Raw genomic sequence first — 14,751 nt, forward strand, 5'->3', positions numbered from 1 at the left:
GTCAGGTGCATCATGGGAAGTGTAGTCCCCACTGTTTCCTGCCACAGTCGGCTGTCAAAGCTGATGAAGGTTGAACTTTTTCCAACTTGCTGCCATGGCAACCACAGACACCACAGAGAGAAATAATGCAGGAACTAATTTTACTGGTATCTCAGCTCCTTGATGAGATTGCAGGAGACGCGAGTGATGAACAGCTGCTTCAGGTCGAATCTTCTCTCGTCACGTCAGTATTGGTGGACTTTTCTCTTTGAAACCGACATTTTTCATCGCAGATGTTCTGAGTTGTTGCTGTCCAGACTTACACACTAAGATAAGACTGATAAGACTGCTGTGGTTTGTATTCAGTCGATGAAACAGACGAGGTCGTTTAAAAACGTGATGTGAACGAGCGCGGCCGCCGGGTGTGATGGTCGTTAGCGGGTTCGTGTCAGAGCAGGCGTGTGTCTGTACTCACGATGTATCCTGGAGCGCACACACAGGCTCCGGTGATGCCGTCGCAGTCGGCTCCGTTGGCGCAGGCACACGGCTCTCTGCAGCCCTCGCCGTAGTAACCTGCCGGACAGGTCTCGTTACAGTACAGCCCCGCCCATCCCGCTGCACAGGTGCACTCGCCTGACAGAGGGTGACAGCTGAGAGAGAGAAGTCAGTCAGTCTACAGAGTAGAGTGCACAATTACAACAAATTAAAAGCCACATTTTGATCTGTTGGCTTGAGGAATCGCACCTAAACCTGTAAGTTCATCTTTCTTTGGTTAAAATGTTTCGTGCTGTTCGGATCTCACGTGAAACTTTGATGGATTACAGAAGCTAATTCAACCTTCTTGTGTTCATACTGTGCTGCGCAGTGTGAAGCGTTGCACCTGAGTGTGTTTGCAGCCTTGCAGGGACAGTATTTGTCACAGATGAGTCCGTAGAGGCCTGTGGGACAGAAGCGGTCCTGGCAGCTGGGGCCCTTGAAGCCCTCGTTGCACAGGCAGGCCCCGTTGATGTGGTAGCACTTGGCCCCGTTCTGACAGTCGCACTTGTGGGCACACTGCGGCCCGTAGGTGCCGACCGGACATTCATCCTGGCATCTGGGTCAGCAGAAAAACCACAATGGAGAAGAGGTGTAAAATCTTATCTGTCTAAATCTGAATGAGTGTTTCTGGTCACATGAGCAAGGTTGTCCCTCAAATATGCAGCAGCAAAGACGTACAGGATAATTCCAGGTACAGTGCGGTTAAACCTATTTTCCAGTCCGCCCACTGATGCGGTCCAGAAACTCGCAGGAACTTCAGGACACGTTCTGAAGGTTCTGGTAAATGTCTTCCTGCTAGAATTAATTATTCTCTCAGTCAGTTTTCTGAGTACATGACATAACAAGAGGACATATTAAGTCGTTACAGTCTGACTGTCTTCTGTCCCTTCTGGATCGGAGCTTTTCTGAAAATTAATTCATGCAGGTGAGATTCAGGTAGATTTCTCAGGGTTCTGTCTAGGATCAGGTCCCATGGAGACCTCTGAGGTGTGTCTCATATGTACACAACATCATTCATTCTAAAAATGCTAACACGGTTTACTGGTGTAGTTTAAACAGGTCTTATCCACGATCTTTAGACTTTGATCATTTAGAAAGCACTTCTCACTAATCGCTAACATCCTCTGAGATTAATTCTGCCTCATTTCAGGCCTTCAGCGGAGGAAAACTTGTCTGGTGAGAAATGTTTCGGTGAATAAAAATGGCTGCTGTGGTTTAGCAGGTAGAGTGGGTCATCCTCGAATGAACCCCAATTTCTCCTAATGATGTGGTGGTGTGTACTTAAAGTATAAAGAGTACAAGTCATCATGTATCAGTAAAATGTTGCTGTCAGTGTTTCTCTGTCATATCTGATGTTTGTGGATTAATATTCCTGCTGCATTAATGCTGCATTTTACTGCTGTAGATGTTCCAGGTTGAGCTCATTTGATCTACTTTATATCCTGTTGGCTGGTTTAATCTGCAGCGATGCATCATATTCTATAAAATCATCATATGAGGGACGAGAGGACGAGAAGTTTCTCAAGACATGAAGGAAAAGCTTTTCACTGGACAGGAAGGGTGTGAAAAACTGTAATCTGGAAAGTAACTAGTAACTAAAGCTGTCAGGCAAAGGTAGTGGAGTAAAAAGTGCTTCTGAAATGTAGCTGAGTAGAAATATAAAGTTGCATAAAGTGGAAATCCACAAGTACAGTACAAGTACCTCAAATTAGTACTTAATTACAATCAAGTGCAAGTCATCCATATATGTCCAAATGTCCCTCCTCACAGGCCCAAGGTGCTACTACACAAATAAATGATAAATAAAGCAAAAATAAAATGGGATACAAATAAAATAGAATAGAAATGCTGTGTCTGCCATGACTACCATAAATTAAAGACACAGCTGGATCTTCATAATGTGCTATAAACTCAGCAGAGACTAATTTCAGTTATCACAGATTTCATTCCTAATGTCAGACTGAGAGAAACAAAGAGAGCTGTAACATCACAACGAGCCCTTCAGGATCAACAGGGAGATAACAAACCAGCTCTCTGATGCCGACTCAAACTGGGAGACCTGAAATGTTTAAAATAGGTCTCACGTTCACGAAACATCTAAAATCCAGAGAGCAGCGGTCTTTCTGATGAGCACCAGCGGACACAAAACGGAAAACTGTTTAAGCCAAGCTAAAGTCCGACATCTCTGCATCATTCTCAACACGTCCGCCAGTTGAAACCATTAAGAAATAGACAAATCACTCAATTAAAATGGCTCAGTGAGGATTTCTGTTTTGTGTCACGTTTAAATCACGCTGACTTCCTCAGGACTCTTATCTCCGTTAATTCCATTAGAACGTGGACGGGGTGGAGGAGAACTCCGTCCAGGAATTATTCCATGTTGGCTAATTCACCTGTCTGAGGCCTAAATGAATGGAGGTAATTTGGCTCAACTGGGAGGAAGGATGGAGGAGGAGAGAGACAAAGACGGACAGAGTGGAAGGAAGAGAGAGACGGAGCTGACCGGGGGGGAGGTGGAGAGAGTCTTTTTAAACTAATAGACAGTGTCAGAGATGATGGAGGAAATAAAGGAGAAAACAATTTCAAATGGCGCTTCATTAAAATCTCCCACTTTAGGTGATGGGAGATGGACAAAAAAAGGTGCATAAATCCATGAGTGTGTTGGAGTGAGTGGAGGAAAGAACATGAGCATAAATCACTGATGTTTGGCACAAATGTCTCCACAGTTTAGTCTAATTCTGTTCCAATAAACACTGAATGTTCAACGAGGGAAAACCGCACTGACCTACAAACTAGCTGTTCATTGAACAACTCGTTTTATAGCATTTTGTCCTAATTTGATTAATTACATTAAAGAGATAAACTAGAAACTTGATGAGAGAGAAAAGTGCAGCGATGGAAGAAAACTCAGATCTTTTACTTAAATGTTCATCATGCATATATCACTTTAATGTTGCAGCCGGTTAATTATAACTACTATAAATATACTGCTGAGCAGTTTAATCTATAATAGGACTTCATTATTGTTTAGTTTGTCATATTTTGTTTTTTTGTTTTTGCTTCTAATCTGAATATTCAAAGTAACAACTTCAAAAAGTGGAGTAGAAGTACTAAGTAGCAGAAAATGTCATCACTTAACTGAAGTACAAGTACCTTAAAATTGTACGTTAAGCACAGTGCTGGAGTAAATGTACTACTGGCGAGGTGGAATGGAGCTGTGGACGCTGTGATCACATCACAACAAGAGTTCCTGGTCATGTGGACCCCTCCTGTGTTAAAGCCTCCTCCCTCTGTGGCTCTTATATTAACGTCACGATGCTCCCCCCAGCTGCTAGAGGGCGCTGTGACTTCAACGCACACATGAAGGACCATGTCCTGACCACATACCAAAAACTTCACCTCTAAAATGTTTTAGTAGTCAGCAGTAGTGAGATCTAAAGATACTGTATATTTTGTGTAGAGATACTTGAATCAGCGTTTATGGTGTATTAAATCTGTGTATTTGTACAGAAAACCCAGATGTGGTTCCTGTTCATCGATCTGACTTGATCACATGAGTCTCCTGTGTCATGAGATGATGAGGTGGAGCGATGGAGCTCAACCGCTTCGTTTGGAAATGTAAACAAAGTTTTAGATGAATGACATCCAAACACACAACTTCTACTAAGCTATCACTCCGCTAGCCACTCGTCCCTGGAGCTAATGAGCCCAAGCGTGGCTTTACTCTACGTGTCCGGCGGTTAGCGCATCAACCACAATCACACCTGACAGGATGAATTTATGGATGAGTCCTAAAAAATCTTTTAATATTTTAAATAAAAAGAGAAAAGAGATCCATAAATACGCTTAGAAATTCCATCTCAAGTGGCCTTAAAATGTGGACAGGTGGAAAAGTTACACTGTGTTTTAAAACCTGAATTTGAACGAGTAGAATTTGCTGTTTTGTATTGAAAAATGAAAAATAAATATTCTTTATGTTTTAATACTCATTTATGGTTTTCTCTCTTATCCATTAGGGTCAAATACTGTATTTTAAAAAGGTGATTATAATGTTTTCTATGATTGTGGTTTAATTATTTATCTCGTCTAATCACATGAATAACTGATGGACGCTGACAGAAGCCATGAGGACGCGGGACAGTCAGACACGTTCAGGGAATAAAGCACGGCGCTGTGTGCTGACGAAGTGATGCGTTTCATTTTAAAATGTCCCAGAATGACTCCACACTGTGAACTCAACAAGTTCACACATTCATACAGAAACATAAACTCCTCCTCTCACATTGTCGTATTGTTTCTATGAGTTTAGCTGCTGTATTTGCTGTTAATCTTCCTCCCTGCTCAATTCCATTAATATTTGCTGATTTCCGGGAGGGTCGGATAAAGTCTCACGCACTCTCGCGGCCACGCTTTCGTACCGTACCTCTCTCCGATGTAGCCGGCGGTGCACTGGCACTGGCCGCTGATGTGGTCGCACAGGCCTCCGTTACGACACGTGCACTCCTGAGAGCAGTTAATGCCGAATGACCCGAATGGACACGGCTGAGCGCAGACGGGACCCTGAGGAGGGAGACACATGACCGTCACCTTTACATGCACATCCAACATGAGAATACAGACAGTGAGCTGTGTGTGCGACCACACGCTCAATACAGTCTCCAAATTCAAAATTACTTCTCGACCTGAGAAAAACTTTGATATAACATAAATTGGTTTTTATGCAGTTTTTTGTGAGGTAGAATGCTCTTTGTGTATGTATGTCACTAATTATTAATCATTTTCATGCTCTGAGCGCGGTGGCTGTGACACAAAGTGATGCTTTTTGTGCAGGACGTCAGTCAATTCAGGGAGATCCTGGTCCCAGTTTACAGCTTGACAACACAACATAATACAGCCGGTGTTTGTTTCGGCCCAGCATTAAATTTCAGTATGAGAATATTGGACAGGGAAAAGTTTATAGGAGCTTATAGAGAATATAACCCTACATCTGATGTTAAACAACCATCGCTGAGATTTAGAGGTTTTTTTAAGGCCCTGCCTGAGTCCATTCACAGTAACAGAAACACACTGGAGCTGCTGTCATTTGACAGGTTTTGACACAGCAGATGAGTTTCTGCACTGAACCAAAATCAGTACTTATTTGCACAATATGGTTTTCTGGAACTTCATGTGGCAAACGTCTAATTTTTCAGTGTTTAATGTTGAGTTGAATACAATCAGCTGTACAAAAACTTTACCTAAATAGTCTTTAAGTCATTATGATGATCACAGAATAAGTGAAGGAATCAGCCTTTCACAGCTCTTCCTGACCTGTCAGCAGGCTGTTTGTTAAATCTTAATAACAGAAATGTTTTTATCAGAGCTGCACTGTGGCGACTCCACTGCTCCTACTCTCACGAAGGTTTCCTGACGTAAATGTTGTCCCATGATGATGCTAAATGCCACTAAAGAGGAAACGTCTGCATGATTCTCAGCTTCGAACACAAACATCAGACTCGGCTCATGGCGAGCCGAGCTCTGACCAACGTGCACATCGGTCGGTTTTGTTGCGGGCGCGGAGCAGCTCGTACCACCCAGCCGGCGGGACAGGAGCACTCTCCGGTCACGTGGTGGCAGGTTCCTCCGTTCTGACAGGGGCAGCGCTGCTCACACAGAGAGCCGTGTTTGCCCGGAGGACACGGCTCCTCACAGCTGGAGGGAAAAGACAGAGGAGGCGGGCGTTAATGTCGAGACACGATGTGACATGACCGATGAGTCCTGCCTCCAGAGCGAGAACACAATGACCTGCGTGATGCCAAAATGTCAACATAACAACAAAAAACAACACATATCTACATTTAATAAAGAGTCTGTGCAATAAGAAAACTCAGTTAGCACAACACATAACCGTGTAGAGAGATAGATGAACCCATTGCTGTGCTCTACAACCTTATTTTTGACTGTTCTTTTCTTTCTTCTTATGTCTTTTCTGGGAAAATGAAACTAAAACTGAGCTTTTTACACCCCTGAGTAGTGTCTGCAGTGTCCCGAACAACCTCCTGCGCGTGACTGAAACCTCTTCTCTGGTCTGGAATATTGCGGCCGGACGGGCAGAGGTCAAAGTTCACTGGGAATTTATTTAGAAGCCGGAACAATAAAAGCGAGGAGGACAAAAACATGATTTAGAACGACACCTGTGAGGGACACACCTGGCTGGTTACCTGCCGTTTGCTTAAAGAAATGTGAGGAGAGTTTTGAATGTAAGCTGGAAAATCTACGTGAAGTCCCATCAGACTGTCGTAAAGTCATTCAGAAGAGGCTCTGATCCCTGCCACAACACCGACCGCTCCAACAGGTGGGAAGTAAATGAAAAGCAAATCAAACACACTTCCAAAATAATTCGCTCATTTCCTTTCCAGTTTGAATCCTACCGAAAAAGAAAGTTGTGTTTTTGTTTTGTCGGCAGTGTTTTTAGCTGCACTATTTTCTTTTCAGACGCCACTGTGTCATTGTGTCGACTGTACGATTGTCTCTGAGAACGCAACACATTTTAGAGCTTTTGTTTTTTGTTTTGAGAGATTTGTTGTTTTTCATCTGCAGAAAAGGAGAAAAACTGTAATGTAAAAAAGTCTTTCTATATCTTCTTTCCTGTTGTTGGAATAATTTGCATATTATTGGATTTTAGTTCATTGCTAACACATTCAAAACTTTCTGTTGAAGAGAAATCTTTCTATTTTTTAAAATATTACTTAGATTAAGAAGAATCTGCCTTCCTGTTAATGTAATAAAACCTGCTAATGTAGAACTGATGTCATAACGTTGATCACAGGTAACTTTTAGCAGCGAATCAAGTCAGAAGTTATGAAAAAGTTCAGCTTCGACACATCTGGAGAGCTTTCTGAGAGCTCTTCAGCAGGATAAACTCAGCTACTCACAAGGCCCCGGTGTATCCGGGGGCGCACAGGCACTCGCCGGTCTGATGGTGGCAGGTGGCGCCGTTGAGGCACTGGCACTCCAGCGTGCAGTCCTTGCCGTAGAAGCTGGGGTCGCAGGGCTCCTCGCAGCGCCAGCCCTGGTAGCCGTCGGTGCAGACGCAGGCTCCGGTTATCGGGTTGCATTTGGCCCCGTTCCGGCACTGACACCGGTTACTGCAGTGGGGCCCCCAGAAGTCGCTCTCGCAGCCTGGATGGACAGAAGGCCACGAGTCAGCGTGAGATTCAAAACAGAGCTATCGTCAATACCTGCAGGAGCCGCGAGGCTTAAACAACAATGCTATCCCATAATATCGCCGGGGGCAGTTAACATGCCAATCAAACGATGTGATATGTTCATAACATGTGAAACTGAAACCAACAAAAACCAAACTGTAGCAGAGCTGAGAAATCCTGTAACACAGAGCAGCACATTAACGATGAAGATGAACAGAACGTGGCTGAAACTAGAATTAACATCAACGACATCCTTTCAAACGTTGAAAGTACAGGTGAACAGCAGGATAAATTTGCCCTTTTTTGAATTACACTTGTTGCTCAGGATGACAGGAGGAGAAAAGAGAAGAAAGGAGGAGAGAAGGAAGGAGGAGAGGAGAGAAGGGGAAATATGAAGAGAAGCAAAGAAAAAATATAAGAGAGGAGGAGAGAAGAGAACAGGACACAAAAGAAGAGAAGAAGAGCAGAGACGAGACGAGAAGAGACGAGAAGAGAGGAGAAGGAGAGAGAAAAGAGAAGAGAGGAGGACAGAAGATAAGAGAAGAAAACAGGAGAGAAGAGGAGAAGAGGAAAGATGAAGAGAAGCAAAGAAAAAATCTAAATATAAGAGAGGAGGAGAGCAGAGAAGAAAGGAGGAAAGAAGAGAAGGGGAAATATGAAGAGAAGCAAAGAAAAAATATAAGAGAGGAGGAGAGGAGAGAATAGGACAGAAAAGAAGAGAAGAAGTGAAGAGACGAGACGAGAAGAGAGGAGAGAGAAAAGAGAAGAGAGGAGGGCAGAAGGTAAGAGAAGAAAACAGGAGAGAAGAGGAGAAGAAAAAAATCTAAATATGAAAGAGGAGGAGAGAAGAGAAGAAAGGAGGAGAGGAGAGAAGGGGAAATATGAAGAGAAGCAAAGAAAAAATATGAGAGAGGAGGAGAGAAGAGAATAGGACAGAAAAGAAGAGAAGAGACGAGAAGAGAAGACAAGAGAAGACAAGGGAGGAGAGGAGAGGAGAGGAGACGTGGAGCTTTGTTTGGCCTTTAAAGCAGGGTTGGACAGCTTTAGGCATGAGGAGTGATGATTGGTCACATGTAGGGTCAGAATATCAGGCTAAGCCAATGGTAGGATTCCTAAATTCATGTCCGCCATGTTTCTACAGTGGCCCTGAACGGACAAACCAAACACCGACTCCAGAGAACGACTTCTGTGCTTTTCACTAGTTTCTCCTACAGGCTTGGAAAGGGGGGGTGAGGCGAGCAGCAGCCACTGGTTGCAATCTGCAGCCTCACCACTAGATGCCACTAAATCCTCCACACTGGACCTTAAAGGTGCCTCGTCATTTGTTTCTGTCATTCTAAGTCTTAATCACTGTTTTTTATACTTTTTATCCATAGTGTTTGTTTGTTTCATTGCATTGGCTTTATTTATTTTTTTAATATTTTATTGTTTTGGGTTCTGTGAAACACTTTGGGCTGCATGTTTGCATGAAAGATGCTACATAAATAAAGGTGAGCTGAGGAGCACCGGAAAAATCTGAATACATTTCGATTAAATAGCCAGGCTTTTGAGATGAAGTTAGCGAACTTAAACGCATCAATAATTAACAGCCATTCCAGTTCTGGCTCATTTGTGCACCAGAATATTTCAGTTTCTTCAAGCCATTTCATTTTAACAGCTGCGGACAAACACATTAGACAACAGACAGTCCAGCGTACAGATATCCTTTGCTGTCATAAGAAAATATATAGTAGGTCCCAGTCGTGATGAATGCTGGCAGAAATAAATTAATTTTACAGCAGTTTAACCTACACTGAGGCACCTTGAACGCTTCCCTGAAGGGAACAGATGTGATAACTCTGCACGCTGTCGGCCTGAAATGTCAACGCGAGGCCTGAAAAGTTCTGCAGAAACAGGAAACTTCATGCAGCACAGGGATGTTTACCGACCCAGCTGGTCTGTGAGCTCTTCATACTGACAGATACCTAAGTGCAGGCGAGCCAAGTCAACTTTTATTTATAGAGTGATCTTAAAAATCCACATACACAAAGCACAAAAACAGGGATCAGGAGGAGCTTTTACGTTTCAGCTAATCTGAAGCTTTGGAGAAGAGAAAGCCACAGTCTCGGTGCAGCTGCAGCAAAAATCCTGTCGCTGATGTTAGCCGGTGGGAAAAAAATGCACTAAACCAGATTTTACTCTTTACGTTTCTACAGCAATCAATTACTAATTACTCCCTGAGAAAAGTAATTAATTATTCTGTTTCATACATTTGACCTAAAACAACTAGAATTTTAATGGAAGATCCCCACATCTCCAGTTTCCTGGCCACATCCACTTTGCTGGCTTCTTCAAATGTGCTGTGATGTTATATTTCCAACACGACCCGAGGGCCAGAAAAGACGAAGCGTATGGTGTTAAAGTATCTTCAGCGCGAGGTTAAAGAGAAGCAACACATACGTCCTTACACTTCAGTTTGTCACTTCATGTTCATGCCGCCACTTCAGCCAAATGTAAAGACTCAGTGAAGAGAAGCAGGACCTCCACACAGTAACTCAGTTTGTAATTTAAGCTGCATAGTCTGTTGTTTTGTTTTATTTTTACATAAAACTCTTGCTTACGTTCTATCAGCTGAGCTAAAAATGACTCGATTTGTTTGAGTGCTCCTCCAAGTTTCATGAAGATGAATTCAGCTCGTGTCCCGCAGATGTTCAGGTGAACTTCAATGCTAAACGTACTGTCATCAGTCCGACTCTAAAGGCATCAGTACGCTCCAACCAGAGCTTCCAAAGTCGCAGTGACTGTGAGCATGATCTGAACATCTCTCACTATGATTCCCTTCCAGTATCTACTGAAAATGTGCACCGTTGATCTCATACTGAATGCGACGTCGCCTCCTGCACGAGCCTGCAGGCTGTTCGCCCTCCGTCACTGTGGCTGTTCGGATCAGCTGTGAACACTTCCCCCGTCCAAACGAGTTCATCAGACGAACACTGAGGCCTGAAGGCAGGATGCACCTGCCTGCAGCCGATTCTCAGGAGCGCACTGACACTCGCATGCTGCTCCGCGTTTGGCCCGATGTGACATGATAACGGCTCACAACAAATGCCACGAGCGTCAGCCTGCGGCGGTGACACGCGGCGTGATGGATGCGGCTTCCTCCATACAGCAGCAAACAAGCACCATCAGGCTGAAACAGCAGAAAATTCAGCATTTAGCATTTTAATTCTCTCAGCAACTGCATCCACCGCATTTTGCTGAATAAAGTGGAACCACCACAAGGCGATGGATGAGGGGTTTCTATTTGTGCTATATTCTAATGGGCCCGTATTTAGAAAAATTAAATCTACATATCACTGGGCGCAGTTATTTCCAGCTGTTTTACTCTCTTGTAGCTGTGTGGATGGAGTGTTCTCGATGAGGAACCCTTTTTTAGCGTGTCTCCTTCCTTTATAAACACCGATGAGCGGATTCTCCAGATCTGCATTCAGGAAACACATCACAGGTCTGTAAGTAGATGAATTGCTGGTATAAATCAGGACCCACAGACTTTAAATGAAAACAAGCGCAAAAGACGGACCATTTTATTGTATATTACATCAGATAACATAAATCAAAGCGCTATTATCTTTTTGATATATGCTCATGGGGTGAACTGCACTCCCCAGAAGGGAAGTAAAGTACCCAGAGTCTGAGTGCCAAGAGCTCTGAATGAATGGCCTTAAGTGGGAAGGAAAAACCCCGGAAACTGCAGTGAGAGGCGGCGGAGAAGTCCACGCTCCGGAAACTTTCTCCCCAAACGTGGGTGGTAGTTTTACAGATATTAAAGTGTTAAATGTTTCATCAGTACTGCGGTTGACAGAGCTCTGAGCAGACAAAGCATAAATCAGACTCGCACTCCCTCCTTTTCAATCTTCCTCTAATTTACTCCCTTCGCTTCCTTCTGTTTTCTACGCATCTCTCAGTTCCTCCTGCCCTCTCTCCATCTCTCTCCTCCTTCAGTCTCTCTCTCAGAGAGGGCAGTTCTCTTTATTTCTCTTAACTAGTGAGCCAGCATAGTCAAATCCTTTATCTTCTCCCAGCCTCAATTATTCAGCAGCAAAGAGTCCAAATCAAGTGACTAATGACTTTGATCAAGAGTAGCTCGCTGGCACTAAGCAGAACTTTCTGCACTAAATTAAGCGCTGCATGATATACTCTGGCAAGGGCTAACTCTTTAAGGAATATTTCTAGGCTTGTCTGTGATGTAGTCATGCTTTGCCAATAATAAAATCTGAGCTCTTTTCTCTCGTGTAAAAGAGAAACACACCTGGACTTCATTCTTAACCTGCCTCTGTGTTTCTTCCAGAGGCTGCTGTCACCAGCTCTTGATTAAAGGAACAGTTTTGGGGGAATTTGGGGAAATGTGCGTATTGACTTTCTTACTGAGCGCTAGATGAGAAGATCTATGCCACTCTCATATATTAAGAAGCTGCATTATGTATGTATGAAGTATGAAGTTAGTGCCAGGAGAGGATTATCTTATTTTAGCATAAGGATAGTGACTAGAGGTGTGAGGGTGGGGGACACAGCATAATCTGCCCACCAACACCTCCACTGCTCACTAATTATCATGCTGTCTTTTTTTTTTCCAGTCTTTACACTAAGCTAAGCTAAGATAAGCTAATCACCTCAGATACTGACAGATATGAGATTGATCTTTTCATCACCTCTCATCAATGAGCACATTTCCCAAAATGTGAAAGATATTAACAGTATTAACAAAAATCACGTCTGAAAGGTTTGAGTTGAGGGTTTTACTGCTGCTGATCCCACTGAGAATCACGGTCAGGTCACGTGACAGGATGCCCTGTTTCTTTCATCCTGCCCTCTAGTGGCCGGAGGTCGTTAAATACAGCTCGATCACCACCTTTAAACCTCGTATTTGTGGGTCCATCTTGCTCTTAAATGTGTATTTTCTTGTTTTTCTCGTCTGTCATGAGTTACTGCCCGTAGACAACATGATGTAAGATGCAGATAGTTTCAGCTCAGCCACACCAGGGTTTGATAGCTGAGAGCCTCAATGTGAGTCCTTCATGTTGAGATTGAGGGTTTCACCTTCGAGCTGCCATGTGGCACCAACAGGGAGACATTTTTAACCACGACCACTTTTTTTGTGACTGGGAAAGTTGTTGAAATGAAACATTATGCTTCAAAACTGTATTTTATTAAAAACACTGTATTTTATTATCCATATAGACTGAGCCATCCTTTCTCAAGGCAGTAGTATTTTTATACTCTTTTGTATATAATATACTTCTACAGTTGATTTTTATTCTGTATCTTTTTTATTTTATCCATTTTGTTCTTTTTCGACATCTCTTTTTCATTCTTGCTGTCTGTAACAACATGATTTCCCCTGCATGGGATCGATAAAGTTCTATCTTATCTTATCTTATCTTATCTTATCTTATCTTCTGTCAGTCCGTACTCGCAGCAGGTGACTGCAGCTGTAAACAGACGAGTGTAAAACCTTTACAAAGACAGTAAAACTCCTGGTTTTGAAGCGTTGAAGACAGTTGGGCAGGTTCAGTAGGTAGTTTGGTACGGCAATCTTTCCTTTTGAAACCTCGATTCAAAAGAAATTTAACGTTGTTTTTACTGGTTGATTTTACTGCATGTTTGAAGATAAGTTAAATGTTTGTACAAGGCAGTAATCAGGAGTATTTACAGCAGGGGCAGCTCAATATTCACTCGTTCTGTTGATGCAGAATCATTTAATGTATTTTTATAGCAGAAACTTAATAAATGACAACTTATCTCAAGAATAAGCTGCATGATAGGACAGCTGTTAAAGCAGCAATTAAAAGCTTCCAAATATAAACCTCGTTACTGCCTTTACTCTTTATGCTCACACACAGAACACACTGAAATATTGATGTTTAACACTCCTTTTTTAATGCAGCAGCTAATTGGAAGATCCACAGACAACCCTCCCACGCAGAACGAGGATTTCTGTCATTACGAGGTTCCTTTATTTTACATTTTGACAGAAGTATAACACATGAAACCTGACTTTCTATCTGCCTGAACTGACCTGCACTGAACATCAGAAGCAGCACGAGCAACAGAGAAGGAGAGACGACGAGAGAAAGTGTGGTTTAAAAATGAGGCGAAGCAATCAAAATCAACCCCAGGAGGAAGAAATCCAAACTCCTAATGTTCAGAGGAAGCTAAAGGATCCCATCATGAGACACAAACACACAAAGCAACACATCAGCTTCATGACTCATATCCACCTCAGTCTGTCTGTTGGCATGGCATCCTGCAGATCAACATGACGTCCTGTATATGAAGGCAGACGTTGATTGTGCTGCTTTCTGCATTTCTTTCCAGCGCAAATTGCTGTAAAAGACATTGTCTGATGACTTTAACTGCCAGACATACGGCAGCAATAAGACTGGAAGCAGGTAGCGACGAGCCCGACTCTCTTAAGTTCAGAAATCCGCCACGACAACAATTTGTGCAATTAGAGGGAAGGAGAAGCGTATTCATCTGCCCCGCACTAGTTCCAGACTGACATGAGAGTGGTATCGATCTTCTCGTCTGACTCAGGCAAGAAATAAGCCAACAAGTCCTCCAAATTAAAAGACACGCGTTTGTAACCCCCCACCCCACCTCCAGAACGACACATCGAAGCGTTTCCTCATCTCACCAATTTCACCGTGATTGGCCAGATGTGTGGACGTGTGAAGGTAACCCGGGTTAAAACTTCTACCTCTAGATCTTAGTTCTTCATTCTTCTTCTTCGGCTCCGTATTTGAATGATTATTGATTATTTATTATCTCACTCTGACGTCCGGCTTTTCACAGCAGATAGACACACTTTTGCCTGCTGGTCTGTTTGCACAACATGTAATGTATAAACTAGTTTGGTTGGAGTAGAGCCCCGTCAAAAGGCGGGATTACTGAGCAACAGCTGAGCTCAGACGTTCAGAGCAGAGCCACTGCTTCTTCACATTGAAAGGAGCCAGTTGAGGGGGTTCAGGCCTCTGAGCAGGATCCTTCCATTGGAGGTTTTCCACGTTCG

At 43.2% G+C, this 14,751-nt stretch overlaps 1 protein-coding gene across 1 annotated transcript in view; it reads right to left on the bottom strand.

Moving 5' to 3' along the window:
* LOC121604549 (multiple epidermal growth factor-like domains protein 11) overlaps window positions 1-14,751 on the bottom strand; it is a 96,254-nt gene that overhangs the window by 34,694 nt on the left and 46,809 nt on the right. The window contains exons 5-9 of the mRNA XM_041934102.1: window positions 7,431-7,677; window positions 6,087-6,207; window positions 4,940-5,076; window positions 860-1,072; window positions 455-629 (exon numbers count right to left, since the gene is read on the bottom strand). Of these exons, the coding sequence (XP_041790036.1) occupies window positions 455-629; window positions 860-1,072; window positions 4,940-5,076; window positions 6,087-6,207; window positions 7,431-7,677 (893 nt within the window). The remainder of the gene's footprint in view (window positions 1-454; window positions 630-859; window positions 1,073-4,939; window positions 5,077-6,086; window positions 6,208-7,430; window positions 7,678-14,751) is intronic.

The sequence above is a fragment of the Chelmon rostratus genome, chromosome 1 (assembly GCF_017976325.1).
Source record: "Chelmon rostratus isolate fCheRos1 chromosome 1, fCheRos1.pri, whole genome shotgun sequence".
Lineage (NCBI taxonomy): Eukaryota > Metazoa > Chordata > Actinopteri > Chaetodontiformes > Chaetodontidae > Chelmon > Chelmon rostratus.